Below are 12477 nucleotides of genomic sequence, written 5' to 3'. Positions count from 1 at the left end.
GCACCACCGTGCCCAGCTAATTTTTTTTTTATTTTTTTGCAAAGATAGGGTTTCGCCATGTTGCCCAGGCTGATCTCAAACTCATGGGCTCAAGAGATCCTCCCAGTCTCCCAAAGTACTGAGATTACAGGCATGAGCCACACTGTGTGGCCTGAAACGTCTTTTCATTATTATTGTTTAACTCTTGAAATTATGCGAAAACAATTACAATGCAAAAAAAAAATGTTTTGAGACCACCACATTAAATGTTGTAACTCTTCATAGTCAATTTTGCATGGGGAAAAAAAAACAAAAAACAACAACAAAAACACACAAAAGCAAACACTGAGAATGTTGTACCTAGCATTTTCTTTTCTTTTCTTTTTTTAAATGAAAGTAAGTTTACTAGAGTAGTAAAGAAACAGAAATGGCATTTTCTTTTTAAAAGGTTACATTTCTCCTACTCAGTTTCTACGCTAACCCATGATAGAGATGGGGTAAGAAGCACTAAAACAATTGGCGTTTGAGTAATAGCTTGTTGTTGCTGGCATTCAAAGGTACTTAGAATACACAAACGGTTATATACTTAAGATGAGGAAGGTGAAACGCTTAAGATGAGGAAGGTGAAATGCCGCCTCTGACTTAATGGAACAATAATAAGCTTGGTTTTCAATAACTGTACTGTTATCTGGCAACGTATTAAAATTTACTTTATAATAGAGATATAAAATACAAGAGTGCCTGTTGCTAGATTCATTCTAAATTTCCCTTAATTTACTCTAACCCTGAAATCTATATTTTGTAATAATCGGATATATCTAAATAAGTTTAATCATATTCTAGCATTTGCTAGTATTTGGAAATATATGTATTATAAAACTTCTAAGTATGACTCTAACCTTGATTTATAAAAACTTATAAACTTTCCTTTATAATGAATAACTCTTAACTCAAGTTTTTTGGAAAGTCAAAAGTTCTCCCTTTTTGAATCACACTTATGAACATTTTAATTGGTTATAAGTGCTGCAGAGGTTTGGGCCAAATCCCTTAAATTCCAGTCTGGTTTCAACTGGGTGTTCCTTGCTTAAACTTGAAAAGCCTTTCAGTGGGATAGTTGAGTTATATTCCATGTTCTCCAGCTCATTTCCAAAAAGCTTGGAACCAAAGTCTAGGGAAAGAGATCCCACATCAATCCTTACAACAGAAATTAAAAAGTGGCTGTTAACCACCTCTCCTGAGCTAAAATTTCCATGTTGCATATGGTTCTGGTTATAGTGGCCAGAAACTAAGCACATTGACCTAAGACTATTGTCTCCCTAGTATTAAATTTTTAAAATTCCATTTATTGATAAGGAAAGCCTAAGTACCACTGGTCATTAATGAATGAGAGTGGATGTGAATCATAAGACTAGTTAATTTTGGCTGTCATGCATATCCATAGCCGTATCATTGAACCCACACCAAAACACAGATATGCTACATGCATATTAGACAATAGACTGTTATTGTTTTTAAAGATGGATGTTTACGGTTTTGGATAATTCTTTTCAAGCCTAAATTTGTGTGAGTGTGTGTGTGGAGACGGGGCCTCTGTCACCCAGGCATAAGTGCAGTGGTGTAATCATGGCTCGCTGCAGCCTCAACCTCCTGGGCTCAAGGAATCCTCTCATCTCAGCCTCCCAAGTATCTGAGACCACAAGTGGACACCACCATGCCCAGTTAACTTTTTTTCTTTTTTGTAGAGACAGGGTTTCACTATGTTGCCCAGGCTGGTCTCAAACACCTAGGCTCAAGCGATCCTTCAGCCTCAGCCTCCCAAATTGTTAGGATTGCAGGTATGAGCCACTGCGCCGAGCCCAGGCTAAATTTTCTTCTTTAAAAATTCTCAGATATAACAATAAATGTTGGAACATTAAACAGAAGTACTTGGGATAATAGAACCTAAGGTTCATGGAGACCTTGGAAATTACACAGTCAAATGAAATCATTTTTGGTAAGGTTCTAAGGCAATTAGAACAATTAACAATCTACTAGGGAAGCTAACAGTGCAGTCCAGAGATCTGGTCACCAAAGGTATGTCACTTCCACAATAGTAATGATATTGTTTTATTCAGGCTATCCTTTCTGATATACATAACTACTCATTGTGCAAATGTAACTAATGGATAATTATAAAAAGTTATTAGATTCAATGTCTTATACTAAATGAAGGGAAGCTAAGGGGGCTATCTAGAAAAAGCATTAGTGAGTGGATACCAAATGTTAATTTTTACTTAGGTCTTCAGTTCTCAAAGTGTTTATTTAGTTTTTCTTACACAAGATTTATCTCCACAGTACATTATATCAAAGCACCAGGTAAAAATTATCCAGGATGAAATGTAAATCAGCCAACATGAACCAAAATGCAGGCTTACACAAGCATGGTCAACTTGCTAACAAATTGCCATTTGTGTGATTCCTCTCTTGTTTACTCTCTTCATTCGTCGCACCTTTCACTTGGGAATCACATGTGTTTTGTAATCAGCTTATGATGCAATGGAAACACACATGTCATAGCACAATTGTCACAGCTGTGTAGGTGAGGCCACCGATAAGTTCCCTTAAGAGGCAACAAAAATTCTTAATCAGTCACCTGAAGACTCACAGCTGAAAAATCTTATTAAAATTGTCCTAACATGCACCCCAGTTGTAGTCCATAATTAGTCTGATAGCAAAGTCCTCTTCTAGTTATTTTCCTTGTTCATACTAGGCAGGGAATAATAATCTAATAAAAATACTACTAATTATAAAAATAAGTTATGCTTGAGTGGTATTTATAAAGTACACTGTTCATGGCATCATATATATCTTTTTTTTTTTTTGAGACGGAGTCTCACTCTGTCACCCAGGCTGGAGTGCAGTGGCGCGATCTCGGCTCACTGCCAGTTCCACCTCCCAGGTTCATGCCATTCTCCTGCCTCAGCCTCCCAAGTAGCTGGGACTACAGGCGCCCACCACCACACCTGGCTAATTTTTTTTTGTATTTTTAGTAGAGATGGGGTTTCACCGTGTTAGCCAGGATAGTCTCGACTTCCTGACCTTGTGATCCACCTGCCTCAGCCTCCCAAAGTGCTGGGATTACAGGCGTGAGCCACTGCACCCAGCCCATATATATCTTTATGTGCATCTTTATTATATATATATATATATTTATTTATTTATTTATTTATATCATTATATATATTTTTTTGAGACGGAGTTTTGCCCGTTGCCTAGGCTGGAGTATAATGGCACAATTTTGGCTCACTGCAACCTCCACCTCCTGGGTTCAAATGATTCTCCTGCCTCAGCCTCCTGAGTAGCTGGGATTACAGGCACCTGCCACCATGCTCAGCCAATTTTTGTATTTTTTTTTTAGTAGAGAGGGGGTTTCACCATGTTGGCCAGGCTGGTCTTGAACTCCTGACCTCAGGTGATCCACACACCTCGGCCTCCCAAAGTGCTGGGATTACAGGCATGAGCCACTGTGCCCTGCCTATATATCGTTATGTTTTTAAAACTATCTTATTTCTCATTATAACTGTATGAGATACACATTGTTACCATGCCCATTTTACAGGTAAGGACACTGAGGCATAAAAAGGTTAAATTACTTGTTCATACTCATTCAGTAGTGTTTGCTCAGTAGTCTTTCAATAACCATCTTATCCTTCTTCCTTACAGGCAAACTATGTTGCAATCAATCTAGACTTCTTGCCATTTCCTTAGCACCCCTTTGTCATCTTCATGCCCTTTTTCTGGTTACTTCTTTTCTTGGAATTCAATTTCCAATCTTTTTGCCCACCAAAATCCCACTGTTCCTCTAAGGTCCATGTTAAGAGACCCATTTGGTGTTGACCCTTCCCAGATTGTACCAGCTGGAAATCACCTATTCCTTCTCTGAGTTCCCAAGACTATACTGTGTACACCTTCAAACTTCTTATTTATCAGACGCTACTTTTTTTATTCTAGTGACTTGAACATTTGGTACCTTCCCTACCAAGTCATGATTTCCTTGAATGTGGGAATATTTTCACAGGTCAGTATGTTCTTCACAGAGCCAAGCAAGTTATGTTGTCAATATGCATGTGTTGAATCAAAGGAATAACCTAAACATATTCAAGCTCATTTTCTCATGGACTCTTCAGAAAATAGCTGGTCATTTTCAGTAACAAGAGCCTGGAATTCTTGTTAAGGAGTTCCAGGGCTAAGAATCCAGAAACAGTCTCTCATAGGCAGAAGCCTGGTACAGAGATGAAGCATCCCTGGAGTCTAGTTTCTGCTCTACCACTAAGTAGCAATGGGATCTGTGACAAGGCACATAAAATCTCTAAGCTTCAGTTCTCCATGTGCCCAACCAATAAGAGAGTTGTGCAATATAGCTGCAAATATTTATAATGGCTCCGAGATGCTATCATTCTATGATTTATATTTACTATTGCTGAGATCTCTGCTAAAAGTGACAAGTTCAACTGAGGTACTATCTTTGTAAAGTTTTACAAGGCAACTGAGGAAGACTTAGAAGACAACAATCACTGAAGGGATTAGAAATCAGGACTATTGGGGATTTGAGACAGATTAGTATCATATAAAATTGTTTCACTTCAAAACATCGTACCCAACCCATAAGGCCCTTCGACTCTTTCTTTCCATGATCAATTAAAAGAAAATATCTACCTCATATATTGCTAATGGCAATGTAAAGTAGCACAGCTGCTTTGGAAAATAGTCTTGCAGTTCCTCAAAATGTGAAACGCAGACTAAACATACAACCCAGCATTTCCACCCTGGGTTAAATGAAGACATATGTTCACACAAAAGTTAGTACGTGGATGTTCAAAGCAGCAAGATCTATAATAGCCAAAAATGGAAATAACTTAAATGTTCATCAACTAGTAAACCAAAGGATAGATGATATGGTATATTATTTGGCAATAAAAAAGAATAATGTACTGATGCATATGCTATGACACGGATGACCCTTAAAAACGTTACGCTAAAGAAAAGAAGCTAGTCACGAAATGACATCATATATTGTATGATTGCATTTACATATAAAATGTCCAGAAAAGACAAATCCATAGAGGCAGAAGTAGAGTGGTGATTTCTTGTGGTTGGTGGAGGAATGGTGGAACAAGCTACATAGTTTCTTTCTTGGGTAATTAAGAACATTTTAAAGTTAGATTGTAGTGATGGTTGCACAATTCTGAGAACAAGTGAAAAATGGTTCCTCATTGGGGGTCATGAAAAAGCCTATGAATGGTGGAAGCCATTTACTGTGATGGGAATGGCTAGAAAGAGAAGATTCTGTCTTAGGCTTGAGTTTTATACATTCTCATTGGACATGAAGCAAAGACGTCAAGTAGTCAGATGAGTATGTCAAGCACTGATGCAAGCACTGGAGATCAACAGTATATACAACAGCCAAGTTATGTGCTGATGGATCTTATATCCCTCCATGCAATGATTAGGGAAATTTTAGAATTATCAATCCAAACATGTATTTAAACTTCATGTGATTAGATGAAAGAGCCTAAGGATTGGCTGCAAATGGAGGAGAAAACACTAAGGATTGAGGCCTCCGTTACTCCAACACTGTGTTGAGTCAAGTATTTTGGGTAAGAATGCTACCCTAGATGCTATATGCTTCTATCATTGTATAACACACTACTAAAACAGTAGAGTTGATAGGTATTTATTTTTAAAAAGAGTTTATAATCACTCCTTCATTCTTTATATAATAATTCTTTTAAAAGAAGAAGAAAAGCCTACAGCTGGCTCAGGAAGTCCTTTCAGATACTTTCCCTACCGCCCGCCTCCCTCCCCCAACATTGGGTGTTCCAAGCCCCTCACAAAGACCTTAAACCCTCAAGTAGTGGCTCAGCTAATAAAGGCACACACGGAAAAAAAAAAGAAGAAGAGAAGAAGGAGAAAAGCAATATCTATGCCAATGTATTGATTTAGGTTGATAGATCTATACCTGGAGAACCTGTAAGAAATACAGCAATACTTTTCTTTAGAAATAAATCTGTAAAATGGCACTCTATAAATGTCCACTGTTTGCTTGAACTCACATATGACGACTTTTACTTGTGTAAACTGGAAAATAATAGGATCCGTGCAAAACATTTTGCATAAAGCTATATATAGTATTGTGGGGTAAAAGTGAGAAAGTCAAAATCCCAGTTGGATATACCTAAAGGTAAAATATTATTCACATTTTTCCTTTAAATGCAGATTTTCTAAATTATCATTCAAGAACAACCCTCACCTATCTTCTTCACTCTTCAAGTGTTTCTCTAATTCCTTTCATTAGATCCAAAAAAGAAAAAAAGAGGAGGAGAATAAGAAAAGGAAAGAGACGATGAATGAGAAGAAGAAAGAGAAGGAGAGGAGAAGGAGGAAAAAAAGGAGGAAAAGGAGAAATAGTAAATAAGATGATAATCTTTTTTTCTAATACTCTTCGAAAACCAAATTGCACGTGGGAAGTAAATGTACCTCCTGTAGACTGCCGGAACTTCTTCAGCAGATATTACTAGGCACACACACATCCCACATACATCAGCTCCCTTCATTGCTATGTACGTATCCCAACTTATACAATGTGCTTACATATCTATATTTTTATCGTCAAACATGCTATTTTATACAAGCTGCTCAGGGATGAGATGGCCAGAACTGCTCTTTTTATATAATGATTACTTTTTTTTTACAATATTTTTGTTTAATGTTCTAAGAAATCCTTTTTTTTATGGTCCACATGTTGCATAGCATCAAAGGTTATTCAAACAAAGCCAATTCAAACATGGTATTACTGCATAGCTTCAAAAACACATTTCAGGTTACTTATTTATAATTTAAGTTCTGAAATAGACTACATATGGCTATGATAATAAGCCCATTACTGAAAAAGAGCACTTTAGCAACATGTATAAACCTCTATGAGATTCTACATCTGCACTACGCACATACATTATCTTTACTATATTTATCTCCCCTAATATCATGTGTGCCACTTTCATTTGAGAATAGTTAAAGATGAGAAAAACATTCTCATTTTAAAACACCTTTTCACACGTATTATAAAATTATCAGATTGATGTAATATATGGCATATAGATGTAATTTAAAAGTGTTGCCATAGTTCATATTAATTTCCCATAAATGACTGCAAAACCCTATTCTTATTCAAAAATAAAGAAAAGCTGGAAAACAAAGGCTAACCTTAACATACACTCTCCTATATGATCATACAGAAAGGTCTAGATGTGATTAATCTGCATCAATAAGAAGACCATTATTTACATCCCAAATAGAAAAGTTTATCTACAGTTCTCAACTAACTTAATATTTGCTCTCTATGGATTGCTACAGGGACACAATACTGAAAAATTATAAATAATATTAGCAGATAGCTTCTATGAGGTGGCAAAACACTACCATTTTTCATATACTATAAAAATGCACATATAAATAACCCACCAAGCAAATATCAATGCAAATATATGTATCATTTGTCACTGAATAAAATTAATATCTGTGTCTAGCACAAGGATGGTCAATATATCTTTGAAATGGTACAGGCTTCTGTACATTTGAAATTCATGTGGAGTATAAGCACACACCTCTAAGAAGAATAAGTAAATAGAAATCATAGAATCCTGGAAGAGTAACAAAGCTTAGAGATCCTACAAACCAACCTCTTCACTATGTATGTGAACACTGAGTCTCAAAGTGCTGAAAGAGCCTAGAGGGCAGTGTTGTCCACATCCCAAATTTTCAACCATCCCTGTGGAGAAACTGTCATTCTGAAGTATCCAAAGGCAATCCAATGTCAAACGTATGATTTACATATTAATTTAGTAAGAGTGTCCAGGGTTTCCTTTGCTTTTGACACAGCAGATGCTAAATACAAAACTAGTTTCACACACACAAAAATTTAATATTGCCTTTTCAGTCTCAACTCCTCAATTTTGGCATTTTTCACTACATTACTATGAGTTCTGCTGCATAATTGTGGCCCAGACACAAACTGCCCCCTTATCCTACAATGTTAAATCAGAACAAAGGTTCTAGGTTGTCTTTGGGGACAGGAGAAGGGTGGTGTGGGAGAGAAGGAAGGAAAGAAGGGAGAGAGGAACAAAACGGAGAGAAAGAAGGGAGGGAGGAATGAAAGGAGGGAGGGAGGGAAGGCAGACAGAAATGGTGTCTTGCTACTGCTGTTCCAGCAAGCTGGTTAATTGCATTTGTTTCATATATCTCCAAACACCCTGGTATATTAATTACATTCTGTAACACCAAGCTCTTCTGATTTCCTGTCACTTCCACTGAGCAATTTAATTGTATTCCTCCTAGCAACACACTGATTTAAAAACGCTTATATAAAAAAAACCCTTGGTGATAATTTTGTAGTCTAATGTATAGTTTACACATGCATTTCTGTTGAGATATATAAATTCATGATTTATGAGGACATTTTCTTTTAAAAGTTATACCAAATTCTTCTTATCATGAAAATCAAACACACCTGGGACAAATAGGTAAACCTATTTTGTTACGGTAATGTACATGTATTTTAATGTACTGAAAAATAAATGCATGAAAAATAATTAGAGATGTTGCCATAGTATAATTCACAATAATTAAATCTTAAACATCTACTGCTTAGACTGGTAAAAGAGAGAAGCAGTGCACACACACGCATCCCTCCCTTACTATCGCTGGGGGGCAAAGGTACTCATGTAGTCCATGATTGAAAACAGCCACTTGACAGTAGGTAAACTCCTCTGTATGGCCTCATGTTTATAGAAAGACTTCCTTTTTGAGTCCAATATATTGGGCTCTATGCAGCAGTAGCTGCCAGGAACAAAGTTAGCTACTCACATGGGCCAAAATAGGCAGTGTCCCAAATAATGAATTCATCCACAATGCAAATGCTGGAGGAAAGTTTATGTGGCAACAAGCTATTGTGATGGCTCGAACAGTTAGACTAATACACTTTAGGTTCTTTACAAGTACAGAAAGTAACTAAAAACCTAAAGTACTGCAATCCAGTTAGAAAACAAAAATCTAGTACTCCCTTATACCAGTTCTTTCCATCGATATAAAAATTAAAGCCTCTAGAAGGTTAACAGCAAATATTCTTTTAACTTTTTTCTTTTGAATACAAACCAAAAAGCATGTTAATGATTATTTCCACTCTTCATTCAAAAGAGCCACAAAAAAGGATTTTGCAATAGTCGCACAAGAAATTGACATCCTGTGAAAATATCCCAGTAAACCAAATCGGAACAAAAGACAAGAGAATCAGAGGCAGAATGCTGTGGGCTTGACAGACTGACTCAACCTAGAGGGTGACACCTCCAGCACCTGTTTAAGGTCCCCATTGTGTTTGCCCACTGGGGACTGAGCTAAGTGTTCTACTCCTGTGGCCAGCCCATAGCTGATGCTTCCCCCTTCGTGGAGCCTCGCCCAGTCTCACTTTTGACAGTTTTCTCCCTAGGATCTAAATTCTTCATTCTGATTTAACGCTAGGAGAGCATTCACTGGCACACAGGTAATACACATTGATCTCAGTCTCAAATTCCTAACCCATTGAACCTTCCTTAGAGTGTCTATTACTGTATTTCTTCACTTGAATGTCTCAGCCAAAGTTCAGACACAAGAGCAAACATCAAATAGAGAGCAGGCACAATAGTATTAGGCTCTTGCAGGAGATTGACTGTAATATTTCTTTTTCTAACAAAACTGGGAGCCCAATCATTTATTATCCAACTCCTTAATTAGTGAAGTAAATTACAACAACAATAACAACAATAGGTGACTACCAACACATTCCACTTACAGCAGTTTAGAAACAAAAGACTTAGATAAAACCTCTGCCCCCAAGGAGCCCGTGCCGGGCCAAAACGGACTAACAAACATAATGTCATTTCATTTATAACCCACATCAAATTCAAAAATAAATGGTTTGGGGGGATTGGGGGGTGGGGGGCGCAAAAAAAGATGAAAGCATTTTTAACTTACCATCAACCCGAACATATAAAAATCCACAGAGCAGTAGTTGTGTAAACATCAGCAGACTCATTTTGACATATTACAAAGCATCCAGATTCTTTAAGAAACCAATCCCAGAGAGCAAAAGTACAAAAATGAGTATCAAAAAAAGAGGTAGGTCCAAAGTTTAGACTTTCCTAGATACTAATTAAAGTCAAGAAGAGCAAATCGCAAGATCAGAAGGGGTTGGTGGAGAGGTCTCGAACGGGGCACATTGAGATCCATCCAAATTAACAGAGGGTACTTCAAAGGCTGCTGTATTTCCAGCACTCTGGCTTCCTAAATTCCCACAAATTCAGCCCAGCCAGAGGGATTATTCGAGTGTGTCTAACCCTCTCTCCTTAGGCTCCACTGCAATCCAAAGCCAAGTTCTTTCTTCAGAAGTCAAGATGATGAAGGGGGAGGAAAAGACCTAATTCCTAGAAAGTGTTCCACAAACTTGCCAGCGCGCTGCCGAAAAACCATTGGCCTGCCTACTGGTTTTCTTTCCCCCGGTTTCCTTCTCCGTAGCAGCTCCAAGTCCGGAGTTATTTTTTAATATGTCTATATTTTTACTTAACTTCCATAATAAGGATGTGTCAAAGCAACACTTTGCAGGCGGGCAGACTTGGCGGGCCTCTCCTTTGCAGCCGTGTTGCCCTCCCTCCACCTCTCCGGTTTCCAAAAGAGAGGAGAAGGGAAATCAGGACGATTCGGGTGGAGAATCCGAACTCCTACGTGGTGAGGGAGGCAGGGAAGGAGCGAGGGAGGGAGGGAGGGGCCGGGCGGAGGCCGAGGCTGCAGCCACCCCCCGCGGTGCCGCCTCTGAGGATGGTGCACCAGGCAGCTGCGGGCGCGAGCAGAGACGGGCGTGAGAGCCCAGCCCGGGCGCGGCGGAGAAAGGGAGCGCTCAGTTCAGCGCCAGGCGCGCTGAGGCCCCTCGCCCGGGTCCAGCCCCCGCAGCCTCGCAGCAGAGCGTCCGCTTCCTCCGGCAGCTGCCGCGGGTGGAAGGACTCCGAGGAGGGAAGGCGAGGAGGCGGGAGGGGAGGGGAGGAATGAGAGCTGCCTGGAGTCGGCCCGGGGAGGGGCGGGGGCGAGGAGGGGCGCGCGGAGCCCTGAACCTCCGGACTCGGCCACCCGCCCGCTGGGGAGTGGGGAGGGGTCCTGGAGAGCCGAGAGTCCCCGGGGGGACGGAGATGAACAAATTCGGAGAGCCCCGCCGGCTGCCGAGGGCCGAGGCCACCGGACGACTCCTTCCCCTTCTCCGCGCCCCCGGGTGCCCCCTCCTTCCCGCCTCGGGAGGGGATAGGTGGGCTCCAGGCTCCTGCTCCTCGCCGCGTCCCGTTTAATGGGCAGGTAATTTTCTCCGTGAGTGATTTCATGGAAGCCCTTCCTAATTATTCATCCCTCAGTCTGCCGGAGCTGCACGCGCTTTCTTGAAAAAGATCAGCCTCCAGGACCCAGGGCGCAGCCTCATTACGCGTTAAAATCACACACTCACTCACTCTTCACCTTTTAGCCAGATGAGAAGCCGAGTAGGAGGAAGGAAAGGAAAGGAAAGGAAATAGAAGCACCTTTTGGACTGGAAAGGTTGTGTGTAGATGCTTCCTATATGATTCAAAAGCACAAGGGGGAGAAAAAGGACGGGGCAGAATTCTCTAACCTCCAGCGGCTCATTTTAGCCAAGATCTATGGCCCCCTGCGGCATCCCCAAGGGAAGTAGGAAGGGGAGGCAGCCCCTCTTATGTTACTCAGTTGCCTTTTGACCCCTCCACGATGAGTTTGATGCACGATCGCGCAGGGCGAGGGAGTTCCGCAGAAGATGCTAAGGATGGGGAAGCGGGGATCACAGAGCTTGAGGGCGGGGGATCCCCGAAGTCTTTACCCTCCAGGGACCAGCACCTCCAGAAGGAAATTCGGGAAACATAGGCTCTGGGTGTGGAAAGCCGAAAGCCCAGCTGAGCTCATGGAAGCTCAAAAAGAAGCCGAATTTCAGCCCAAAGACGACAAAACCCTAAAAATTAAGGCCAAGACTACCAAGGGATGCCATTCAGGACCGGGGATGATGAAGGAAGGCCACGTTAGACCAAAGGGGTGCCGGTGTCGGCGGTGCCCCGGTGCGGCCGGGCCCACGTGTGATCACAGGCTCGCTGGTAGCCGTTTGATGCTTGTTCAGATGATGAGAAGGCGGCTTATAGGAACTCACGCAGGTCCCTGAGCCGAGCTAAATGCTGGATGGTGAGTCTTTAGTTCCCCCTACTGGAAAATATTAGGAAAGGTTCTCTCCAGAAGGGGCCGTTTGAGGAAGAGCCTTTGTTTGGTGGATACATTTTGGTGCTGCTACTTAACTTAGGTCTCCCTTGCATATTATGGGCGCTGTGTGTTCTTTTAAAAAAAGGTCAGCGACATTCAAGCAATTAGAAGAGACATTAGGACACCTCAGCA

At 40.6% G+C, this 12477-nt stretch overlaps 1 protein-coding gene across 17 annotated transcripts in view; it reads right to left on the bottom strand.

Annotated features, from left to right (window-relative positions):
• The window catches only part of ROBO2 (roundabout guidance receptor 2), a 1750895-nt gene that overhangs the window by 596907 nt on the left and 1141511 nt on the right, over positions 1 to 12477 (bottom strand). For 9 of the 17 annotated variants that reach the window (XM_063703929.1, XM_055380945.2, XM_019024477.4 and 6 more), the window contains exon 1: positions 10024 to 11090. The exons of the other annotated variants lie outside the window; for them this stretch is intronic. In XM_063703929.1, the coding sequence (XP_063559999.1) occupies positions 10024 to 10084 (61 nt within the window). In that variant the 5' untranslated portion in view covers positions 10085 to 11090. Of the gene's footprint in view, positions 1 to 10023; positions 11091 to 12477 lie in introns of those variants that run through there. 17 annotated transcript variants of the gene reach the window in all.

The sequence above is a fragment of the Gorilla gorilla genome, chromosome 2 (assembly GCF_029281585.2).
Source record: "Gorilla gorilla gorilla isolate KB3781 chromosome 2, NHGRI_mGorGor1-v2.1_pri, whole genome shotgun sequence".
Lineage (NCBI taxonomy): Eukaryota > Metazoa > Chordata > Mammalia > Primates > Hominidae > Gorilla > Gorilla gorilla.
Note: the sequence above shows the minus strand (reverse complement) of the source record. Positions and strands in the feature narration are given on the sequence as shown.